General features: G+C 42.2%; 1 protein-coding gene across 2 annotated transcripts in view; it reads right to left on the reverse strand.

The window, feature by feature from the left end:
* Positions 1-25,389, reverse strand: part of CCDC93 (CCC complex scaffolding subunit CCDC93) — an 81,957-nt gene that overhangs the window by 12,773 nt on the left and 43,795 nt on the right. For both annotated transcript variants that reach the window (XM_081141884.1, XM_081141885.1), the window contains exons 12-19: positions 20,042-20,158; positions 14,088-14,150; positions 10,483-10,556; positions 9,239-9,320; positions 8,277-8,348; positions 6,893-6,946; positions 5,374-5,436; positions 2,500-2,608 (exon numbers count right to left, since the gene is read on the reverse strand). In XM_081141884.1, coding sequence (XP_080998010.1) covers positions 2,500-2,608; positions 5,374-5,436; positions 6,893-6,946; positions 8,277-8,348; positions 9,239-9,320; positions 10,483-10,556; positions 14,088-14,150; positions 20,042-20,158 — 634 coding nt within the window. The remainder of the gene's footprint in view (positions 1-2,499; positions 2,609-5,373; positions 5,437-6,892; positions 6,947-8,276; positions 8,349-9,238; positions 9,321-10,482; positions 10,557-14,087; positions 14,151-20,041; positions 20,159-25,389) is intronic.

A 25,389-nucleotide genomic window follows, 5' to 3' on the forward strand; every position in this document is an offset into this window, starting at 1 on the left:
AGCTATAGCTCAAGATCCTTGTGCTGAACAGCTATTAGGCACAGCCAAGATTATGTGAAGTCTGGTTTCCATGCCACGGGCTCTGGCTCCCTGAAAACAGGTTCCCTCTGGAGCAGCACAACTGGGGGAGGAGCAGGCCCTGGGCAGTTCTGGTTTCCTTGGGTAACCATTAACATTTAAATCTGATTCTTTAAACTAATCAACTTTTAACTTTCGTATCCCCTAAGAGCTGCATTTCCCTCCAGCAGTGCAGCTCACAGACAGGTGAAGGTTGGGGAAATTTGCCGAACAAGGCTGGTAACAGAAGTTAATAATCTGATACAAGTATTTTGATGCAACAGTTAAAAAATGTTTCCAACATCAAGATGTGTAATTTGAATGAAAATCACATTAAGAACCACTCAATATAAAGTACTATTATTATTGCTAAAAGCTTTAGAATAGCGATACTCATTCCTGGCTGAAAAGGGGAATCACCAGGGGAGATTTAAAGTCCATGACCAATTAAATAAGATTTTCTGGGGGCGGGGCCCAGCTGATCACAATGGGTGGCCAAAGTGTAAGGTCACTACTGTAAATACAGGAGTCAATTTTAGCTTTGTTGCTCAGGAATGTAGCTGTCACCCTCAGTCCATCCAGCTCAAGGACTGGGTAGGGGATGAAGATATTTGATGACAATTAAAAAAAAAATGATGTAGATATTCTGGTACAACTGATTAAAAAAGTCTTTGGTGTAAAAATGTCCTATCAACAAAAGGACCTTAACATATGAAATTTACTCCTGTGAAATATACAGATACAAGTTATTATTACTTATTATTGTTAAAAGCTTTAAAGTAGGCAGGGTAGAAAATTAAAGGAAGAGATTTAACTTAAAGGCAGAAACTATTTTCTGCTGAGAAACTGCCGTTATTACCTGCACCAGAGCACCTGGATCAAAGGTGAAGACTGGACTCAGAAAGATGGGAGACACATGGGAAATGAAGCATGATTCTGGACTCCAGTAGAGACAGTGCTCTAGACTGAACCAGGAAGACATATGAGAGGCCAAGTTCTTGAGGCAAAATCTGAGGTGGATTTTAAAGACTTGAAGTTTGTCAACTGGCAACTGCACTGCAGTGGCAACTGAACTTGGGGACCAACTCACAGGTCAAGACTCAGTACCCTTCTGAGAGAGGAGGCTCTGAGGGACTGAGGGGGAACCAGTTAGTGACTCTGGCCTGGACAGTGAAGGATTGTGTCAGTGCATTTAGGATTCTGAAGATTATCCAAAAAGTTATGGAGAGTTATTAAATGTTAGAGCTCTTAAAGCAAGAGTATAAATGATCAAATTTATGTTTGAGAAAGATCTCCCAGTAAGGACTGCAGAGAAGGGGTCAGACTCTGGGCAGTGATGAGAAAGTGGTGACAGCAGAAGTCCTGAGGGAATGGACTTCACCATTACTCAGAAATGGAGCAGGCAGAGCAGCATGAATCAGAATGGACTAAAGGGGGGCCCAGTTTGGCTGGACAGTGATCCCACTGGCCAAGAGGAAAAACGGGATAGGGTAGCTGTAGAGTTTGAGGTGTCCAGTGGGAGCCTAGAGGAAGGAGTGATGGTCCAGGACCTGTTGAAGAGGATATCTGAGTTGGGTCTTGAAGGACTTTGTCAGACAGAGGAGAAAGGGTCCCAGACACAGGTAACAGGAGGGGTGGAGGCCTCAGGTGTCAAAGAGCATGGTGTGTTCAGGGGCAGTGTGTGGACTGTGAGACTAGAGTGTGGACTTAGAGAAAGGAGCCCCCAGGCAGCCACTCAGACTGGGGAGGACCGACCCTGGAAAGAATGAGGAGGAGAGAGGTTTTATTTAGGAAGCCCTCGGGGGCTCCTGAAAATTTTCCAGCAGAGGAAGTGACACAATCAGATGTGTGGATGAGACTTGCAGAGGGGCCGCATACCAGCTAATGGTCACTCAGCTGAGCTGTGATGCAAATAAAAACAGATGTGGCAGTAGCAGCGGGAACAGAAGGAAATGACAGGTTTGAGAGCCTGAGGGGATGTGATCACTGACTCAGGCCCAGGAGATCCAGTCCTGGATTCCTGGGTGAATACGATGCTGTTAAAGGTGAGGAGCACATAAGCCTAAAGTCTGCAGGGGCCAATGAGTAAGAACTGTCTGGAGATAATGGGGTGATGATGTGTTCTAATGCTGGACAGTGGACAGGGAGCTCAGTGGAGCTAGTTCAAAATGCTGCTCTATAAGGGCTCAACTAGAGTGAACTGTTCATAGAGGGGGCACTAAGAGCACCTCCGTGCTGCTCCTGGGATTATGCGTTACCCACCAGGACTACATGGAATGAGCGCTGAGTGGGCCTGAGGATAAAATGGAGCCCTTCCCAGTGGCTGCTTTCAGGGACTGTGCTAAGATTTGCGCTCCACTACCCTAAAGGGGGACAAAGCCCCTCGCCTCCTGTCCTTCTCGGGACCAGCCTTGAGAGTTCCTCAGTGGTCGATGCACCTACTCTGGCGGTAGAGTTCAATAAATCTCTTCTGATACTGTATTAGCTCGGCTCGGCTGGGCACTTCATCAATCTTGCGATGTAAAATTGCTATTTCTCGATTTCTTCGAGCCTAAATGCAAAAGGGAAGGGGAGACAACACTATTTGATAAAAGGCCTTACACATTCTCTGCGGAGCCAAAACATTGCCCACCACCCACCCAGAGCATAGCCACATGCCCTGGAATGCAGGCCCAAAATTCTGCTGTTGGCTTGAGGTCCCCATCTCAGATTCTGATTTTGCAATACATGGAGAAACTGTGGCTATGAACTGGAAGCACAGAGACATCAAATTGATGGATAAGGAAGGAGGATTCTGAATGGGATGGGCTGTGCGGCCAGAGCCCAGTCAGCCCACCAGGCCCCAAAGGGCTCTAGAGTAGCCAATTCCACCAGAACCAGGTGACAAGGAACTGATGCCACCTTGCTGCCTCCATATAAATTCCCAATCCCTTCACCTGGTTGAAAAGCTTCCACAACTGAAACCTAAAATACCTCTTCAGTATCTTCTCTCTACCATGGACTGTGGGTATATTGGCAAAGTGCCCCTCTGACTGCATCTGGGGAGGCACAGCAGTGCGGTGTGGTGCAGGGGAGGGAGCGCAGGCTCCTGAGGCAGGCAGCCCCCAGCATCACCTTCCCCAGCAGGGCAGCTGCCTGCAGGAAGTTGCTCAGCTCCTACCACAGGATTCCGGTCTCAGGATGAAGCGGGCTCTCCGGCTGCCTTCACTCTGCCTCTCTGTCTTTTGCTCCCCAGGCCTGCTTTATTCACAACAGCAGAGGCGGAATCTCTAAACCCCTGGGGAAATATGAGCCTCCAAATGAGAAGCCCACCATCCATGCTGGTGCAAGGGAAAGATGTATTTCTCCTTTTGGTCAAGGCTACATCCCCCATGGGTGCTCAGGCTCTGGCTCCTGTTTTTATTTTAGGAATCTAAAAACACAATTTTTCATTCTTTTTACTGTATTGCTAACCTCTCCCTTTCTACTGCCTCCTTCTCATCAGTACTTAAATATGTTCCAGTGCCTTACTTAAAAAAAAAAAAAAAGCCCTTCCTTAAACTCTGATCACATTTCAGCTACCAGTCTTTCTCCTCCTCTGAACAGCCAAACCTCCTGAGAGCCAAGGCCCCTCTGTTCCTCTGCCCCCACTCCCCTCCAGTCATCCTGTACCCCACAAAATGCCTGGCTTCTTTCAACACCCCACCGAAACTGTTCTGGCCAATGTTACCACACACCATTTCTGGGATACTTCTAACGGGCAATTCTCAGCTTCTAGCTTTCTTGACTTCTAGCAACATTTACCATTTTCTCTACTAAGCTCTCTGCTCAGCTCCCACGAGCCCCCGGACTCAAGTTTTCCTCGCCTTCAGCTGCCCACTTGGTCTCAACCTTTATCTGTGATTCCTGCTTTCCCTTGGCCTCTTCTTACAGGGTTTAGTCCCAGGGCCTCTTCTTTGCCTACATTTCACAGCCTTGGTTATCACCTACATAGTGCTGACACCTGATCTCCAGCCCATACTATGCTGAGCATCAGACCCAACACCCATCACTTCTTGGACATTTCAACATAGTTGAGTACCCCAACCTTTAAAAGCCCCAAACGAATCTCATTAACACTCTTAGTCACACTTTCACCTCCTTCAGCCCTACTCTTTCTTTAATGCTTTTTCTCAATGAATAACACAGGCATCCACCCTGCTGCCCATGTCAGAAATCAGAGCACCATCCTGGACTCCTGTTTTTCTCTCATCCATCAGGTACAGCTCAATCTCTCCTCTGCTGGTTAACTTCTGTCCATCCCACTGATCCTGCCCTGGCTCAGGCCCTTACGCTTTTATTGCAGCTTTCCTGTAGCCCATCTGAAGCTATACAGAGTTTGCAATTTGCATATAAGCTCCCTTGTACTTTGATGTACGAATGCATCCTGGTCTAGATCTTGGTACTCAAAGAACCAGCCAGCTCCCAGAAAATGGGCCATCCCATTTACTATCCCTGGGACCTAATGCAACACTAAATATCCAGTAATCACAGTCACAATGATTTCAAATACACAGATATACTGTCCTGATTTTATTTAATTCTGTGTCTCTTTAAAGTTCAGTACAGCGTCCTTGTATCAAGGACAAATCTGACTCACCTGAATTTAACCAACCAGCAAAATAGGCAAGAGCCAGAGATAAGAAAAAAAGGGTGCCACTGGCCCCCACAGCCCTTTGTCCATTCCTGCCATAACCTGCTTTCCCTTCCCAGAGAACAGAAAGAAGGCCTGGGCCAGAGTGCAACACAAGTTAACCCTTGGCTTCTGAGCTACCGTGAGCCATATCCTGGCAACGTTAAGAGATTGTACAATGTGATTTTGATTCTATGTGAATTTAGCTTCAGAGCCAACTTTAAAACCTACCTCCACTATATTGGATGTCCTCACAAATTTCCAAGGTTATCAACTACGACAGCTAAAACGGGCACTTAGTTTTAGAGGAAAAATATTAGACAACACGGGAACCTGAATGATGGCTCTGGCACTTACCAGTTGCTTGATCTTGGTCAAGTGTTTAACAGATTTAAGCCAATTTCTTCACATAGAAAATGAGGCTAATACCTACTCTCCACCCAGGGTTAGGATCAAATCAAACAAGACGAGAGTGAAAGCAGCAGACCCTATGAGGTGCATCAACACCTGAAGCCACTGCGTCTCCCTCTGGAGAGAAGTGAGCCAACAGCAGCCTTGGTACCAAGTCTCTCTAGTTCTCGGAGACTGAAACTTCCCAGTTCTGCTACAGGACATTCACACCTAGCTCGATGCATGTATGTACTTTTGTGCTCATTTTCACTCACCTGTAGTAAACGAATCTTATAAAGCTTCTCTTTCTCCATATTATATCGTCTGTCTAGGTCTTCCTAAAAATGGAAAGAACACAATTATCTGGGAATAAGAAACTTTCATTCTTTGATGGTTTTTCCAAGTTGAATGCTTTTTACCTTTTCTTCCCCATCCCGAGCCCCCAAATTTCTTTTCTCAAATGGCCAAGTTTAGGGTTGGGGTCCTATGTCACCTGAGACCTTGATGCCCTTTAACATCCCTTTATAACAATTCCTTCTTCTGGAGTCCAGGCTGAACCCAGTGTCCTTAAGAGAAGTATCCCCTAAATTCATGTTCCCTTCCCTCGGCCCCACAAACTATGCTGAGGAGGAGATGATCATAACTTTAAAGAACCTCTTGTCCTGTGCCTCTGTGTCTGGAGGTGCTGCTGGTTTGCTTTCTATGTTTCTATTTGGAGCTGCACTGTCCAGTACAATAGCCACTAGTCACATGTGGCTATTTAAATTTACATTAACTAACACTTTAAATTAAAGTCAGTTTCTCAGTTGCACTAACCTCATTTCAAGCGCTCAGTAGACACAGGTAGCTAATGGCTACCATATTGGTCAGTGCAGATATAGAACATTCTCACCACTGCGGAAAGTCCTCTGGATAGCACTGAATTACGAGAAAAACTAGCCCACACATGCACACACACACACACAGAGAAAGAGAGAAACACCACAGTCTCCTCCACATGGCTCAGCTGCAGGCAAACCCCACAGATTTCACCACAGGAGTCCTGAAAATCATCCCTCTAGGAGCTTCTAAGGGCACGAAGGGAAGAGAAACGCTAAAGAAGGCAAATGTTTAGAGGCTTTCCTGCTTCTCTCTTCCTCCCCCTCTCCCTTTTTGTTTTCTCCTGGAGGTTTCCTGGAATGCTGGAGTCCTGGAAGCATTAGTTTGACTCAGGACAGGGGTCAGCAAACTGCAGCCCATGAGCCAAATCTAACAGCCCCTGGGCCAAATCCTCCTCTCTGCCTATCTCTGTAATTCAAGTTTTATTGGAACACAGTCATGTCCTTTGATTTACATATTGACTATGACCACTACAGTGGAGCGGCCCACAAAGCTAAAAATATGTACTATCTGGCCCTTTACAGTTTGCTGATCCCAGAATGTAGTAAAAGAGAGAGGTGTTCTTCCCTCTGCACCACCCCCACCCCTCATAGCCTATGGATTGTGACTAGCAGGTACGGCCAATGCAGGCCTCCCCCTCTCAGCAGAGATGCAGAGTAAAGACAGCACTCCTGTACAAGGTGCCAGGAGAAAGCCTCCCCAGAATGGTGGCCTTTAGGGCCATCCCAGATGAGGTCCTGCCTCTATCTGAGGGGTCAGGTGTGTAAAATGGGGTGATGCTCCCAACACCCCACATATGAGGAGGTGGCTGTAGAGGAAATGAAATGAGGCATAAGAAGCTGTCACAGGAGAGTATAAAGCTAGCCACACACCCTCGGAGAACACTGGCAGTCCTGACAATGGGCAGGTACTTACATTATGAGTCATCACAGTGGTGAGGGTATCATTTGGCTCTCCACTGGACAGGGTCTGAAATGGTAAACAGTAAGAAACACCTCTGAGTGAGGCGAATGCGACAGGAGCTGAGGGTCTAGCTGTAGGAAGGGTGGGGTGGGGGACACTTCACAGACCACATCCAGTCAGGGAACAGAAAGGGAACAGTCGTGTATGAGCCCCAGATTTTAAATTGTTCTTAAATGTCTGTCAGTTACACACAAATAAGCTAAATTTGTGTTTGAATGTGAGTAATACTCCTTCTAACGAGACATGATTCCTGAGAAGAGAAATGGGATCCTAAAAGTCTGTGATGTGTGCAAACTCAGAAGCTGACTGAGCTGACGATTTGAGCCTCAAAGGTTCAAAATTTTAGAAACAACTGGAGCAGGCCATGTGATGATGGTACCAGGACACCACTGCACCGCACAGCCACACTCTGCTAATCCCCCTTCTCATAGGTGGGAAGAGTAGAGTAGCCTGGATGAAAGGACATGCCAGGAAGGTGGGACGTGGCATCTCCCTGCTGGGGATGGCAGTGTCTCTCCCAGTCCCTAAGTGAAGGGGCAGGAGTGCCTGCTGCACTCCTGCCAGTTGGCTTGCACAAGTCTCTTCCCTTCCCTGAGCCTCAAGTTCCCCCTTTTATATGGGAGATGGTATAATCCACGAGTTCTGAGGCAACGCCCAACTCTCACACCCAAGCACAGGGGTGCTCAGGAAATAAGCTTTGAGTCAAGTGTGAGAAGGGAAAACAAAACACAGCACTCTATATATTGGTGAGAGTAATACTTTTTCCTGTCCTTGTGTTATAATTTAAGGCTCGATGGAAACACACACTAGCTCCTCAGGAGACCAAGTCTGTTCAGAGAGCCTGACGTGCCCCTGCAGAAAGCTTCTGCACTGCTGGAGATCCGATATTAACCCAGCTCTGCTCCCCTGCTTCCAGCCCAGGGCTGCCTTTTAAGGGTGGGGCATGTCCCTATGCAGGAACGGAAGGTGAAAGGAGTAACTTGGAAGCAAATTTAGAGAAGAATAGGTTGAGTGGGAAGCAGAACTCAGGCCATTCCTGAAAACACCCCTTCCCTCAGAAAGAGGAGGGAAGACTTGTAATCTGGTTGTTTTCATCCAGAGCGGCTGCTGTCCACACCCACTGCTGCCTTTTACCCAGCAGGAGGGAGAGAAAGGAGAGGGATGGAGATCTTATAAAATCATGTGATGAAACCAGCTGAGAAATGTGTACTCAGAGGACCAGGCTTAAGGAAACTTGTCCTTGCTTGACAGTCCTCACTGGTTCGTCCCCCAGAAACCTTTTCATGGTCTGTCATAATGGCATCTCACAGTTTGAGGATTCCTTTAGGGCCCTTACCTTTTCTTCTCCACCTGGTGCTCGCTCAGCTTTCAGGTTTTCAATTTCCTGCTGCAGCCGTGTCATCTCCTCCTTTAAAAGTGATATAAATATTTATAAAACTTGGACAAGCTAGAAACTGTATGCAATTTTTAAACTTGATCCAGAGTTTTATCTTCACATTTTGTGAATTTATGTGAAAACAGAAAGTCTATTAGGAACTAGTCACACTGATCTCCAATGTTCAGCTCGGGAAAGTTTTCTCAGGAGGCCAACAGGCAGCTTGTTCCTCGGTCAGAAGGCCCTTTCTTTGCAAAGGGAGGGGAGGTACACGTTAATCACTGGGCGTGGAATGAATGGGTGGCCTAGAGCCTACTTCCAATCGGCCTTCTCTGTTTCCTCTTCTCCACAGTCCTGTCCACCTATCCTGGTACCCTCTAGCCTGGAGCCCTTCCTCAGCAAGCCACTCCCTTCCATCTGCCATCCTCGCCTGCCCTTAAGTAAGATCCAGCTTCCAGATGGCTCCTGCGCCAGATTGGCCTCTCCTCCCCTGGAACACACACAGCTTTCGGGGTCTCATCTCCTGCCTCCTGCTGTGGTCATGAGCACCTGTGCACCCATCATCCCTACTACTAGATACCGAGTCCCCAAATGGCAGAAACAAAGGTTTATACATGACGAACAGACATCCTAGCTTTTCTTTTATATAATGTTATTCCTTTGTATTTGATAAGACTTTTCTTTTAAATATATTTGTAAATTAGAAAACACTGTTTGTACGACTGTGCTCTCAATTTTTGGGTTTAGCACAACATAGTGTCCTCGAAGGGTACCTGCTACAGGTGTACAGGTACACAACTGCTTGAGGAGTCTCCTTTTCTAATTACACTTGGATAGGATGCCACAATAGGACAAGGGGAGGGAAAGCAAGAGATTTTACAAGAGTCCTGATTTAATGTCTGCTGACACCAAGCAACACTTACTCGACAATGTGCTTTAAACTCCTGTTCCTGGCTTTTCAGGTTTTCATTCATGGCTACAAGTGCTCTCAAGTTCTGCAGAATACTTAAGAGAAAAAAACCAAAGAATGACATATGGCAAACAACTACAATTTTATGAATCACAGCTAAAACCAAGTCCCCAGTTAAAACAAGACTCCCTTTTAATTTCCTTTGTCTCTTCCAAGTGTCTAATGGGTTCTCCACACATGATTAAGACTACCATTATTTAACTGACATTATTATTCATTTATATGCCAGAGTCCATCAGCTACATCCAAATAAATATTACAGAATCCAGAATTAAAATGTCAACTGCTGAAACATCAATGAGTTTTAGAGTACTGGATATACTTAATGACAACAATTACTCAACAGTACTCAAAGCCTAGACAGTATAGAAAACCATTTTTAATATCCATTCTGAAAAGGAAACATGCTGCTTACGGTCATTAAACACACTAATTTGAAAATAAAAATGTCAAGTATCTAATAGTACTTTTGCTCCATATTATGACAGAAGGGTTTCTAATTAATTATAAAGCCAAGTAAGCCGTGGGGACTTCCTTGCTAAAATGTCAATCAAACTCAGAGCTGCTCAATCCGGGCCTGAAACTTTTTATGATTTCACAATCTCAATCAAGTGAGTGACACTTAGATTTTACTATCCAAACAGTTTGGTGACAAAAACATCAAATGCAAGTGCTTCTTCTATATAATTTAAATTGTTTAAAGACAATTAAAATGAAAAGCAAAACAAAACAAAAAACCCCACCAAAACCCTAGCAGCTGATTTTTGGCAGAAAAGACTGCACCAAGGAGACAAGGCTAAAGCGAGTGCAATTAAAAGAGATAACAATGGTTGACTCTAGGGAGAACTGGGTGCCTGGGGGAGGGGGTGGGAGGGAGACTTTTCACCATATGCCTTTTTGTACTGTGAATGTATTACTTAGTTTCTAAAAAAAGATAAATGAAAAAACAATTAAAGATCCAAAACATATTGCTTCTGATTCCCAGGGCAATTGGGAGGAACAGGCAGCCCAAGCACATCTCAGCATGTGCCCAAGCAATGGGCACACTCTGGGTAACACATGAAATTAACCAACCTGTACAAGGACAGAAGCATGACCCCTGGCTCCTTAGTTCTGTGTCCCAACCAATTAAGCCACCAGGTACTGGCAAAGTTACTTTCTTCAAAGAGAAAATAAACACATGCTGAAACATCCTACCTTGGATCAGCTTTGGATTCTATCTTCTCAAGGGCTGCCTGTTCCTTGTCCAGTTTCGCACTATGGTTTTTCAACTGCAAGAGAGAAGGGAGGCATTGTTGCTAGAGACCTGGCAGTACAGAGGAGTGAGCGCCTCTATCCTCCTGCCCCTTGGTTCCACCTGTACTCCACTTTTGACAGGTGGCCGCGCCCACAGGACTTAGCTGTACGTTGAGAAAACAGGTGAACAAGAGAAATAGGATGGGGCGGAGGGAAAACATGGAAAAGTCAAAACAAGACCCTTTTTGACACATACTGCTGGTTAGTAAAACCCTGGTAACAACTTCCAATCCAGAAGCAAATGGGTAAGAAGTCAAGTGTAATGTTGACAGCCAGTGCCTTTCAGTAGGAAGGGGAAAATAAAAGGAGCAACTGAGTTTGAATTTCAGAATGCCAATATCACAGCTATGAATAGGGGACAGGGTTAAATCTTCTGTGTTCTGGAATAATTTCACCTCCATTTTGAGTCAGACAGTGAGGTTTTTAAAAAAGAAATTTAAAAAATTATAAAGTGCACAGTTATATCATATAATAGAATACTAACCTGCTATTAAAAATAATACAGTTTTTATGATGATCTCTAGTATCTACTGTTACGTGAAGAAAACAAGGTACAAAAACCACAAGTGTAATATGCTTCTAATTAGTATAAAGGAATGTATACATTAAATGTATACATGTATAAAAGAATATACAAGTTACTTGTATATACATAAAGTACTTCTGGAAAGATTCATAAGAAACTGGTTACACTATAGTCACCTCTGGAGAAGGTAACTGTGTGGTTGTTACAGGAGTATACCCTTTTTACTTTTTGAAGTTTGAACCATGTGAATGTGTTACCTATTCAAAAAAACAACTTAAAAAAAAGTTCCAAGGATTATATCTGAAAATGAAGAACCAAGCACAAGCTGCAGCCACCCCTTCTTGCCTCAGGTCCTAAAAAATCCAGACTATTATGCTGGAACAAGGGACAAGAAAGATGGCTGACAGGAATGGACTGTGTGGAATTAGCAGACAGAGGAAGGGCTGGTCTGTAGGGCTGGAATATGCATTAGGAACAGCCAGCTGGGCTAAGCAACATGGCCCTCAAACCACGAGCTAACTCAAGAGCTAGTGCTCGAGTCACAGAGGCAGGGCAAGGCCCCTGAGTGGACAATATCCAGGAAAAAGAAGGAGTTCCCCAATCCTGAATATTAGTTACTAATGGCCAATCCCACTGCAGAATAAGACCCACCCTTCCAGAATCATTATATGAAGCAAGCTGCACAAAATGAACACAGAATCCACATGGTTGGTAACAGGAAATCTGAGAATCAAAAACAGGCATAGCATCAAGAATTATCAAACATCTGAAGAAAGATAAAACCATAAAAAGATGTATCAACATGAATTTTGGTCTGAAGAAATAGTTTATAGGTCAAGAAAAACTTTAGACAATTAATGCCCTTAGAGAGACACGACAGGATAGTACTTATATTAGAAAGGATCAAGTTCACACGTAGGAAATTAAAGCTGTGATTGCTGAAATTAAAAAGGAGACAGGCTAGACCCTGGTGGCCAATCAGGGCCAGCCAGTCTCTGCCTTCTGGCAGCGGTGTGCAGCCTCCCCACAGATGTTATGCCATCATCTGTCCTCTATCTGCCATGCCCTACTTTTCTTTCCCTAATTTACTGGAAAGATGGGCCTCCCCTGCTTTTTAGTGCCACTAACTTATCCTGGAAGGGCAGGTTTTGCTGAAAAGGTAAAACCTGGGAATACTGGTTGAAGGATTCAGAACATTCATTTTGCCAATCTTTGCCTTAGAATAGATAAGGAGACTGAGGTCCAAACACGAAGTTCATGACTTATCCAGGGACCTGGTCTTCAGAATTCTGACCAAATTAGGCCTCTTCATAAGTAGTTCAGAACTAGGTTTCGTAGAGCTTCCCATTTTTGTGGATGGAAATTAGTTTGACTGTCCTACCAGTAATCTCTCTGAGAGGTCTTTGGTGCCAGACTGCGAGCCTGGCGCCCTGCATGACCTTCCTGCCTTGGTCTCCTATCTGCAGAACAGGGATGATAACTGTGTTGTTAGGGCTGCTGGGAAGATTCAATGGACTAATACAAGTGATGTGCTGAGTGCACACCCAGCACATGGTAATGCTGGCTGCCATTATTATTTGATGATAGGAAGCTTATCTCTTATCGAATTAAATCACACATCTACCTTTCTAGTACCTGAAAGGGGATCAACAAATACTCACAGTGTTCAGTACAAAAGGCCACTTTATACCACTTAGGATTTATATCCTAAGGCATTTATGTGTTTTAGGAAATTGATATCAAGATGTTTTGCCTTTAATCTTTTCCAGATTGTTACAGAAAGACTGATCCATGACTTGTCAAGCTTCATGTTAGGGACTCTGCAGCATTAAAAGTAAGACAGCAGCAGAAATTCCACCCCAGGAGTTTGCCATCTAATCCATAGTAATGTAGTCACAGAAGAGTGGAAAGAGAGCTGATCTATTGCAACGCAAGCATCTTTAGAAAGAATTTTTTAAAAATTTACTCTAACTGCCCTTTCTAAACATTCTGACAATAATCAGAGTCTTAGTCCAGGCCAGAATTAAAAAGCTTTGTCAGGTTTTCAAGTTTGTAAGTCCTGCATATTGCAATAAATGTAAGAATTTTAAACAGGCAAATTTCATGTGAAATTTTAAAAACTAGGGACTGGTTTGCTTTCAGAAATGTCTTTGAAGATCAGTCCAGTTTCCACAAGGTCCAAACAGGATTAGGTGGGGCACTCATAGGGAGGCCCTACAGAGTACAGCCATAGCTCCCAAACCACAATGAGAGCCTTTCTGATCCAGATGAGGGTAGTTCTATTGGAATGCAAGGGACAGAAATATCTCACTCCCCTCACGACAGAGCTGGTATCAGAGGTGTTTGTTTTCCTTTCCTGGTTTCCCAGGCAATCAGACGTGGGAGGTAAGCAACAAACTAATGACGAAGTGAGATGGTACGCTTGTAACCATCAGAAAATGGATCAGAAATGGATCAGAAAATGAATTGCATGCTTCAAAATATATCAGTAAACCCCCTCTTCCTCCCCATCCCACTGAGGCTTAATCACTAATTTTGAACAGCAAATTATATCACTGTGATTCTCTCGTATTACAAACAGAAACCATCTCACTCTCATGGAATTCAGTATTTTGGAGCTATTCTACAACCTGTGGCTTGAGAAGCAGGGGCCATTTACTTTGAATAACCTTTCATGTTCTTCTATGTGGCCCACCTCCACTTATCAGGCCCGCTTTCCTCAGCAAGCCTATCCTGGCCCTTGCAGCCCAATCAGTGATCTCTAACACCTAAATCGCAGACGGATAGAACATGAAAGCATAGGTAAACTGGTGGCATGGGTCAGGCACAGTGATGTGATTGTCCTATGCCCCTAAACAAACCTGAGCCCTCAGAAGGGAATCATGACTTCTCCACACAGACTGATGACACATGGCATTCTATTAATAGTGCAGGTCAAAAATGATTCTTAAGGCCCACGGAGGAAGAAAAACCTGCTTACCTCTGTCAGTGTTTTCTTTGTTTCATTGTATCTGGCTTGTAGGTTGGTATGATTTGTCTGCAGCTGTAAGTGAAAGACAGAAGACATCTGCTCTCATTTGATCCTTACAACATAGATATGGGTGATATCCCCACTTCACAGATGAGAAAATGGAAGCTTAGAAAGATTTAAACTGAGCAAACATGGGAATTTTAGAAAGGTCGCCAACAACAAATGAAGAAAAAAACATATATAATTAGTATCAACTACATGTTAGGAGATATACTAGGTATTCTGCATAAATCCTATCACTGAACCTTATATTCAATGGAAGAGACTAACTTTGTTTTACAGATGAGGAAATAAAGATTCAGAAGGGTTAAGTTACTTGACTAAAGCTTTATAGCTCATAAGTGATAGAGCCTGGATTAACATTCAGATCTAACTTTTCTATATGGCTACAATGAATTCAGTTAACCAACTTGCCCATTCACAGAATACAAACTGCATTTCAGCACTCAAGACTCTAGCACAGGATATGGCTGGCAAATAACACAAGATTGAAGAAAGGATTCAGGACTTCAACACTAACAGAAAAAAATGAATTACCTTTACGTTCAAAGTTACATAAATTGTAAACTTGTATCTCAAAAATGTCATTTCCCTTTTTCTTACTAAAAGACAGTCTTGTGCTGTCTATAAACCTTTAGAGATCTGAAAACACTCCATTAAAAGTTCAAAGGGTTTGTACATTTCGACTTTGGAAAAGGGGAAGTGGCAGAAAATCATCACCAGACTCTCTTACCTGTGTACAGATTAACAATGAGATATTTTAGCCTCTATCTCAAAACTAAGTAGCCTGTCCCATCCTTGAGCCTGTACAGAACTTATTGAGAACTATGTCATCTTCAGAAATCACTCCACCTCAATCGTACCTCCAATTACCAGTCTTCAGACTGATGAATGGTTACACTTCAACAAGGCCTACCAGGAAGCCAACTCCAGTAGAGAGCAGAAGTGATGAAGGAGGGAAGCAGGTGGGCTCTGGCTGCTCCCTTTGCAAGGAGAGCCATCTATGCAATGACAGCTTTTATTAACCTGTTTGTGTAACTGGTAGGTGAGAGTATTTCTGGAGAAAGTTTTTTGTTTTTTTCCCTCTGGAAATCCTAGTGATTTAACTCTTGATGCTCTTTGGGGCTCCAGGAAGAGGTCTTGGCACTTTCCCACCTGCTTCACCCACCTTCCTGCCGACTTCTCACCCCTGTACCAACCTACCCATCTGACATTTAGCCAATGCTCTGCTCAAATGAGGTGAGTGGGAGGAGACTACGAACATGACACACAGTCTTTGCCCTCAAGGAGCTGGACTAGTAAACTGGGGATTCGAGTATGAGAAGAGCAGCAGCTGAGACAGGCCCAGGGGATGCCCAAGGAAACAGTCCCCTTACTCATTAGAAATTCAAAGGTGGTTTCACCAACAGACTCATACAAGCTGGATCTTGGCAGGGAAGCAGATGTGTGCAAAGATTGGAAGACTCATCTCCTCTCTAACTCCTAAGTGTTTTTCTCTTCTCCTCATCTGACCACGTTTTCTTAAGTAGGAAATGTCCTAGGAGCTAGGCTCAGCTTTCACCCTGCTGCGGTCCTCCACGATTCTCCTTCCCCCTCACAATTCAGCTGCTGGTTCATTCTTTCTTTCTTGATTCCTCTTTCTTTCCTCAGTCTCCGGTGTCTCCTCAGCTACCTATATGAGTGACACTGCAGTTCTGTCCCATTGCAGCACGATCCCTGTTGGACCGTGAGATGTCCTCTACTCCTTCTCTTGCTTTTATCCCTCCCCCATTTCTCTGTTGGGCTAAGACTTTCTCCAGGGTTCTTGTCACTAAGGCCACAGGTCCATCTTGGTTGCTTTCCCCCTGCATTACACCTTGTAGAAGAGGTTCTTACACTTAAAGTTTCAATTCTCTCATATACTATTGGTAGAAAAGTAAACTGGTAAAATAATGAATAATTTGACAGTTTTGATACAGTAATTCCACTTTCTAAAATCTATCTTAAGGAAATATTTTATATTTGCACAAAGAAGATGGCATAAAGATATTTGTGGAAACATATATTTGCAATTGGGAAAAATCTACATATCCATGAATGGGGGACAAGTTAATAAATTACGGTACATACATACTATGTTGCAATATGCAGTCATTAGAAAGAATGACGTAGATCTATATGTTCAAATCTTGGTTCCACTGCTAATAAGCTGCGTGACCACAGGAAAATTACTTCACTTCTCTGTGTCCCAGTCTCCTATTTGTAAACTGAGGATAGTCTACAATCATACCAACCTGAACACACCCAATCTCATTTGATCTTGGAAGCTAAGTAGGGTCAGGCCTGGTTAGAACTTGGATGGAAGAAGGTAGTAACAGTAACTTCTTCATAAGGATGTTGTAAGAACTGAATGAGTTAATTTTAAAAATACCTTGTAATTACTCAGTAAAAAAGTTATTAGTTATTATTTCTGAGAGAATTATGTAATAGAATAAGTGAAAACAAATTCAACTTTGTAACTAGGCAACCCACTGTCCCCAGGTGAATGGACATATATATAAATGCTTGCAAAGGCCTAGAAAATAAAGGCTGGCTTTAAGAAGTGGAGCATTTTTATTTTTATATAGTTCTATACCATTTGATTTATTTACAGTAAGCTTTTATGATCCTTATAATTAAAAATATAGTTGAAGCATTTAAAAACTGATAGAAAAATATGTGTTTAGCACACCTACACACACACAGTTCTATATGCTTTTGCAATTGTGACTTGCTAGTCAGTGCACACCAAGAAGTATAAGGTGGACCCACAGGGCCAGATGAGGTGGCTAGGGAGGCTGTCGAGGAAAGAGAGAATGGAAGGAGCTAGGGTTGAAGCTCTAAAGACCTGGTTCTTACACAAAAGGCTTGCTGTTAGGATTGTTGTTTGTTGCCCATCTGATTTCTGACAGATAGAACCAGACAATACTAGAAGATGAAAAAATTCTGTAGACCAGCTAGCCTAGAGGTGAGCAAGCTTTTGCAGCAGGGCAAATTTAGGGACAGTAACAAAGTTTAGGGGCTTCATATTTTTTTTGATAGAACATTCCAAATTAAAATGGGTAGAGCAAGTTACCTAGAAAAAAATGTATTCTTACAGCTCTAATCACTGTTTGGGAAAAATGTTTATGAAAATGTTGATGTTGCCCTGGCCAGCCTGGCTTAGTGGTGAGACGGTCCGCTCCTGAACCACAGGGTTGCAGGTTTGATTCTCGGTCAAGGGCACGTACCTGGGTTGGAAATCAGGGAGTGTGTGGGAGGCAACCAATCAATGTGTCTCTTTCACATCGATGTTTCTCTCTCTCTCTCTCTCTCTCTCTCTCTCTCTCCCTCGCCCCCCCCAACCCTCTTCCATTCTAAGAGTCAATGGAAAAATATCCTCAGATGAGGATTAGCAAAAAACAAAACAAAACAAAAATGTTGATGTTAGTTTTGAATTTTTACAAAACATTCACGTCTAGGCTCATTTGGAAACACCGTCATCTTTGGTTTCTTATATTTGCATAAAACTTTGGTTCATAAAAAGTGCATGTCTGTTTATATTTTCATCTCATCCTTGAAGCAATCTCTCTAGGCACAAGTTTACCATCATCTGAGACCTCTAACTCAAATGTGCTCTGTGACCCTGGGCACATCTCTGCCTCCCTACCTCACTGTCCTCACCCAGCTGGCCTAGCTACATAGGCAGGGTTTACTGCACATGCCGGTCATCTTCAATAACACTGACCACTGCAATAATGAGCACTGTCCTTCACTGACAGCCTGCTACATGCTAGGCAGTATGCCTGAAAAGTAATAGGCTCTTGGTAAACAGGTTCAGAGAGGCTTGCCCTTTCAGCTGGAATGTGCCAGGACTGCCACTGGAACAAGGCACAGCATTCCTTCTCTCCAAGTTGAGAGAGGAGTTAAAAGAAAACATGTACTCATGCTGAGAAAATCTGGCTCACAGGGTCTGTAATATCCTGAAAATTATCCTTCCTCAGAAGGTAAAGACATTCTGATGGATAAAGCCTCATCCTTGATTTATGCTCATTCTGTTCTGTGGTGAGTTCTTTTTAAACCAATTACTTTCAGGTTCTTTTCACTGGGAAGAGTCAGTAGTAAAGATAATACTTTCTGTCCTGGCTAGTGTGGTTCAGTGGTTGAGCATCCACCTATGAACCAGGAGGTCATGGTTCGATTCCTGGTCATACCGGGGTTGTAGGTTTGATCCCCAGTAGGGGGTGTGCAGGAGGCAGCCGATCAATGACCCTCTCATCATTGATGTTTCTCTCTCTGTCTCCCTTCCTTTCCCTCTGAAATCAATAAAAACGTATTAAAAAAAAAATAATAATACTTTCTGTGCTGAAAATTAAAATACCTAAACAAATTATCAAATGAAAACTAAATCACAGTCCACCTTGGAATCCTTACTTGCTTATGATCAGAGCATTTTGTAAAACCAACCTACTGTCTGTTCAGCTGTGGAACAAATTCTAATAGAACAAATTCAATCAAAGAAATGACTGGGTAGGACCATTTGATATAGTACTATCTTTTGAATATATGGGATTTGAAAAGATGAAAAATATACAAGTTCAAAATGCCAACTGGCACCCATTTTTAGAAAATCAACTGTTATAGGAACTACTGGTGAACTGTTCTTTAGAAAGCCATATTCATTCCCATTATCTTCTGCTACATGTATTTTTCTAATTAATTAAATATTATTGCCAAGCAACTGAAGCATGTAACATTTTGTCTTCTAATGACTGTTCCTGAGTCAAACTCTCCAGCTTCCTTTTATGTCTACTTTTCAAGGTGAATACATGAAGGTCTTTCTAAAACAGTTCCATCAGTCATCAAGTATCACAGAATGCCATCTCAAAGCTCTCTTAAAAATGATCTGGTTTTCTCCATTTCCCCTATCACCTCTAGTCAAAGCCACCAAAAGTTCATGTCTGGACTACTGGGTCAGCCTCCTAATGGTTCTCCCTAGACCCCTTCTCACCCAAATCCAATTAATTCATGCTCCCACAGCAAACAGAATGGTCTTTGAAACATGCAAATCTGATATTGCTATTCTCCTACTTAATGTCCTTCTAACGTCCTTAACATGACCTCAGAGGTCTTGTCTTCTCACACTCTGCTGACCGGCTGCCTCACTCATGACTCTCCAGCCACAAAGCAGAAGTTGGCCAATACTCTTCCTCTCCCAAGTCTTAGTTCATGTTGTTGCCTAAGTACTCATCAAAGCCCCACACTTCCCATACAGACTTCCTGCCCAGCCATCTATCCAGCTGCAGTCCTCTGTGACTCAAGATCAGGTCAGGTCTCTCATCAGATCTCTCTAGCCTTCTCCTTTAAGCACTTATCACAGCTGTAACTGAATGAGGTGTGTGAACGGTTTAGTGTACGTCTCCCATTACTACCTGAAGATCCTTGAAAGCAGGATCATAGCTTGTTCTTCACTCATCCCTATAGCCTAGTTTAGCTCTAGCACACAGAAGTACTGAGCACATATTTGTGAACAAATGCTACTCTTGCCCTATGATATCCTTCCAGAATACAGGTTGGCAAATCTCTTCTGTAAAGGGCCAGATAATAAATATTTTAGGTTTTGTAGGCCATGTGGTCTCTGCTGCACCTAGTCAACTCTACCCCTGGGGCTTGAAAGTAGCCACAGGAAATATGCAAACATACAGGTATACATGTATTCCAATAAAACTTTACTTACAAAAACAAGTGGAGGCTGGGCTGGCACAAGGGCTATAGTATGTAGACCCCTGTTCTGGAACTTCCTTTGACCATTCTACCACAAAAGTCTTAACTCCTTCCCCAAATTTTCCCTTCCTGAAGAATGGTTTCATTTCACATAAATAAAATTATAAAAAGAAAACACCAACCTCTTCCAGATGTTTGGTCTTCTGCAGAATCTGCTTGTTTAAGGAACTGACTTTCCGACGATGAAGTTGGGAAGTTCCTAATTTTTCTGGACTTTCTTCAGCTGATAGCTCAGACTGCTGTGGAAAACAGGGAGGGCAAATCCAAAGGACTTAATTAGTCCACCTGGGTTCTCATAAGACAGCTCAGTCTGGGCAGGGCACCACTGGCTTTGGTGCAGACCCAGGTCCAGAGAAGATGACTCTGGCACGATGATCAATCCCCGTCAATGGGATCTGCATTCCTGGCAGAGGGAGTGGCAAGTGCAGAAGCATAGGAATATGTAACCATGGTTACATTGATGTCATAAAGGCAATAATAGGGCATCATCAAAGGGTCTTAAAAAGAGGAATAACATCGTTACATTAACATCTTCATAATACCATTCTGGAGTTATCAAGAATGATGAATTGATTCACTTTCATAAAGAATTATAAGCATATGGTTAAAAAGTTTAACCATTCAGAAGCACTTACAATGAAAAGCAACAGTCTCCCAACTTATTTCTTCCCATCCTGGGGCACTTTTAACCATTTATTATTTCTCTTTTTCTGGTGCTCACAGAGCATAGGTTTGAGAGGGACAGAAGTTGCTGACAGAGGCCAGTAGGAAATTCCTGAAATTATACACATGAGGAGGGGATGGAGAAGAAAGTTTGGACAGGATACAGAGACTGTCAGGACTGGAAGTAAGGAAGAGAGTTATGAATCAGGTGATGGGGTGAACACAGCAACATTACTGAGAAATCACACAAAGAAAGAAGCAGCCTGGTGTAGGTACTGAATACAAACACAAGCCTCAAGATCCCAGTGAGAAACCCTCCAAAAAGAAACAAAAAGGTTCACCTTGTTGTAATAGGTTTACTTGGAATGCTTGTTGGACTATCATAGATAGCTCTATTAAACAGTTAAATGCCCGTTTTAACCACATTTCCTTTTTTACTGGAAGCATCCCAATTCCAAGCAAATCACTGATTTTAAGCCCAAGTATAACAAAACAGTTTGGGTATTTGACTTTCCCTGTATGTTTTAACAGTGTTCATGGGCTTGAAAGTCTGGGAGATTCACCCATGGGGAGAAGAAATGGGGAAGTGAGGAGGAGAAATTGGATGGCACAGTCATCATTTATTTTGGCTAAGGACTTCTTTGAGTAATTCAGCAGCATTATTAACAGATGATGATTTTTTTTTGTTCCTTAACAACTCTAGATATGGAAGGAAACAACCAGCAGGATATGGCTGCATAAAATAGTAATGAACATCATTTTCTATCTTGTGGGCTGGTAGGCCATAAAGGAAGTAGAAAAACTAAACATCTGGTTTTGTAACATATCTAGCCTTGAAACCTGGCATTTTGGAAAATGTTAAGTGACATATCCCAGATCATCTGGAATTGGCATTACCTTTTAAAGATGCAATTAAACACATCAAGATATCCACAACCTGGAGTCTGGGGGAAAAGAAGTGTTTCTGAAGATTATCTGAATACAAAAAAGGGGAGGGGGAAGACCAGTTCTCAATTTCCAAATCACTTGTCAGAAACAGAATTATAATTAACTAATTATATCTGTTTTACTTTGCACCACCCTAAACTGTTATTAATTTGGTCACTTTTGTCTGCTATATATTTGGTAGCTTTTTTCTTATAGATAATTTCAGATTTAGGTTTTAACATCCAACTTACATTCCCTGACCCTGATTTCTAAAGAGTCACTGGAATAGCCTCAAAGCATTTTACTGTACGAGTAGAATTACATAAGCCTTCTATCTCATGATTTATTGACATTTGAAACAGAATTAATTCCCCATTCATAGGACCTACCCCACATGGTATGTCTCTATGTTTGATGTTTGGATTATTTTAAGTACCCTCATCTCCTCCAGCTGCCCGTCTGGCTTTGGAGGAGACCAAGCTGTGGGCAGGCAGGCTCTGGGGGATCAGTGTCTCACTCACCTCCCAGATTTCTCCAGTGTGAAGGAGTGAGCACACACTCATTCAGCACTATTCTGCACCTTGGGCATGGAATGGATGATGTCTCCAACTCTTAGCAGGTTTTTCAACTGATTCCATGGGCAAGGTTCCCAGAGAATGAAAACTGCATTTCCCGCCCAGCTTTGCTTTAAAATGATGACCTTTTTTTTCTTTAAATGTTATCTTTATTGTTGAAAGTACTACAGATGTCCTCTTTTTTCCCCAACTGACCCCTCCCCTGCCCCTAATCCCCCACCGGAGATCCAGGCCCTCACCTATGACTTTTGACTTCACTTCCAAGAGCTCTTCCATAGAGGAAAACCAGTAGCTATTTTATATGTCTGGAAACATTTCCAGGCTGGCCTTTCTTTTTGTCTCTCTGGCTAGCTTTTTTTCTCTTTTATGTATCTATCTATCTGCAAAATTTTAGCCATGTGGTCCCACAAGACACTTTCAGGGGGGTCTTCAAGGTTAAAATCCTTTTCATAATAATATTAAGATAACATTTTTTTCCATTCTCATGATTTTACAGTGAAATTTTCCAGATGTTACATGATGCATGATAACATACATTGCATGTATTACTGCCATTTGTAATTGAATTAATACATAAGCTATTGGGATCTCAGTAATTTTTAAGAGTTCTAAAGGTCCTGAAACTAAAAATTTTGAGAGCCACTATATTCACCTAAGAGGTCTGACTCACTTGGAAGTTATGTATTAGCCCCAATTGTTGACTGGGATAGCCTCATTAGCACTGAGTTCCAATAAATGGAATGGGCCCACCATCATTTATATAACACCCAGAGGGGAAAGTTCTTTCTGATTCTACTCTTTTTACTAGACTGGCGATTTAGAGAACCATATAAGCAGAGGGAAAATACTTGTAATGCACAGAAGGACTCAAAGTATCTATACAAATGTACTATTATATCTCGTTAATGATATAATATGTTCTCAGCAAATACAGGCTTTCAAAAATCCTTTCTCTTATTGCTAGGTAGCAATTCTCACTGCTCTGTGGAGTCCCTTAAATTTGTATCTGCAAAGCATTAATGTACACTAATATCGAGATAGTAAGTGCCATTTCCATATCTGACATTTCTCCAGCTGAATTAAAATGAATAATATGCAATGAACAGGCCCACAGTGCATATAAATTTGTGAATTTCTTCCATTTGCTTTTGAGCCTAGAGATGGTGCTATGCAAACTGCTTTGTTTAATGGGAAGTTATTTTTGCACCGAAAAATAATTTATTCCAGAGCTGAACTGCAAAGAGTCCTTAACCTACTCAATGGAAAGCTTACTGCTCTATTTTTCAAACATACTTTTAATTAAGCAATCTAAGTTTTTCATTTCTTTCAAATATCCTCTACACAACCAAAAGCATGAGACTGATGAAGGCAGAAACGGGTTTTTAAAGCAGTATGTCTCATTTGACATTCTGTTCCCCCAGAGTCACAGTGGGAAGAACACTGAAGATGACCAAGTTGGATCTTGAAGGATCACACAAAATTGTCCAGGTGGAGAATAGGAAAGAGAGCTTTTCAGTAATTCCTTGACAGAAAAAATTTTAAATCCTGGAGCATCTTAACTGATTTCTACTTGAAAGTTGCAACATCTCTCAAAAAATACCAACCATGTACAAATATTCCATTGTGTTTACACTAGAGTGAGGGCTAAAGTACCAATTTAATTTTGTTCAACAATTTCAGATTAAGAACGTGCTTTCAAAACCACAACATGGATTTGATGACCTCTAATGCAAATTAGAAGTCATCAAATGTTTTCTAATAACTGATATATATGCACAACTTCTATTCCCAGGGGAATCAGATTTAAATGTCATTCAGTAGTATTAGCCCGGTTCAAAATAGTAAATTCCTCAGAGAAACAAAAAATGATTACTTTAGCTAAAACTATATACTTTCATAATGAAAGAGACCCAAAAGGTTATCTACATAACCACCTTCTTTTTAATACAGAACTCTCTCTTATATCACCACCCTCCCTTCCCAAAATATGGTCACTAAGCTGTCAGTAATAAAGATCCCTATCTCAGGAGGTTGCCCAAAATTCTCTACTGAATGGGTGAACTTCAGTTTCTCACATCTTGATGAACCCTTCTATTAAAAACAAGTAAACAGTAAATATAAAATATTTATTTTTAATCTTTTAAAAAATCTGTAAGTAGCAAGAATGAACAAAATCCTGGAAGGCCAAAAAGCTGGTGAAAGTGGAAACACAGGAAAGTGCGTGTAACCACTGAAGTTGGCTTTTTTCTTGAGTGTATTTGCCAAAACCAGGTGATCGCAACCTTGGATTTTTAAAATTCAACACCTGCTGTGCATAAACCTTGATACAGGTGTAAGTGGAATAGGAAAAATATCTGCAGTGAGATTTTTTAACAACAGATTGGTCCACTTTTGGATATGCAATCTAAATTTACACACTACCTAGATGGTCTAAAACCCCACAAATCAAGACTATAAGTACAACAGACTTGGACTGGGATGTCCCCAGGTGTTTGCCAGAAGCAAAAGCAAATCCACTACGGAAGAACAGAGATTCAACTCTAGGCCTCAAAGAATTTCTACAGATAAATTTCTATGGAATATGAACTCAGTCAAAAGTCAAAAGTGCACACAAAGTCAAAGTATCACGAGCAAAAGCTAGTAGAAGCAGACAGCAAAATCTGGCCTGCAAAAATTCAAACAAGTACCCACCGCTTCCTCCCTGAAGCAGCAGAGATTAAGTGTAACCACTCTTTCACAGTTCAATTTTTATCCAGAAGACCACAGCTCTTTCCTTTTTCCTTTTTATAACAAGATATCAGTATCCTTTGCCATCTTAGCTGTTATTCTCTGAACATACCCTAGCTCATAAGTGACCTTTTCAAGTACTCCAGATGGAGTCAGAACTGCAGATAGGATGGGATCATCCATCCACTTTCCCTGATCTACACTCTGCTTCCATTAATAAAACCAGATACATAAACATTCTTTTCAATATTCTTGACTCCCACTAATGCAATCCCATAAATTTCAAAGCCACATTCATGTAACTGCTGAATCCAAGGCACAGCTCTGGGTCCCCAGGTAAGAACAGAGCATCCCTGCCAGAATGTACTTAATATTTAGGAAGTGTGAAAAAAAATCCAAAACCTTTCACTTTCATCTCTAGGACCTGCTGTCCGGTTAGAAAGCATCCTTATCAAATCCTGAATTGGCATGACTGATTTTTCAGAAACTAAATAAAATAGTTCACATTTATCTTCTTTAAAAAATGAATTTATTGCCCAGCTGGCATGGCTGAGTGGTTGAACACTGACCTATGATCC

Source organism: Miniopterus schreibersii, assembly GCF_964146895.1.
Source record: "Miniopterus schreibersii genome assembly, chromosome: 7".
NCBI lineage: Eukaryota > Metazoa > Chordata > Mammalia > Chiroptera > Miniopteridae > Miniopterus > Miniopterus schreibersii.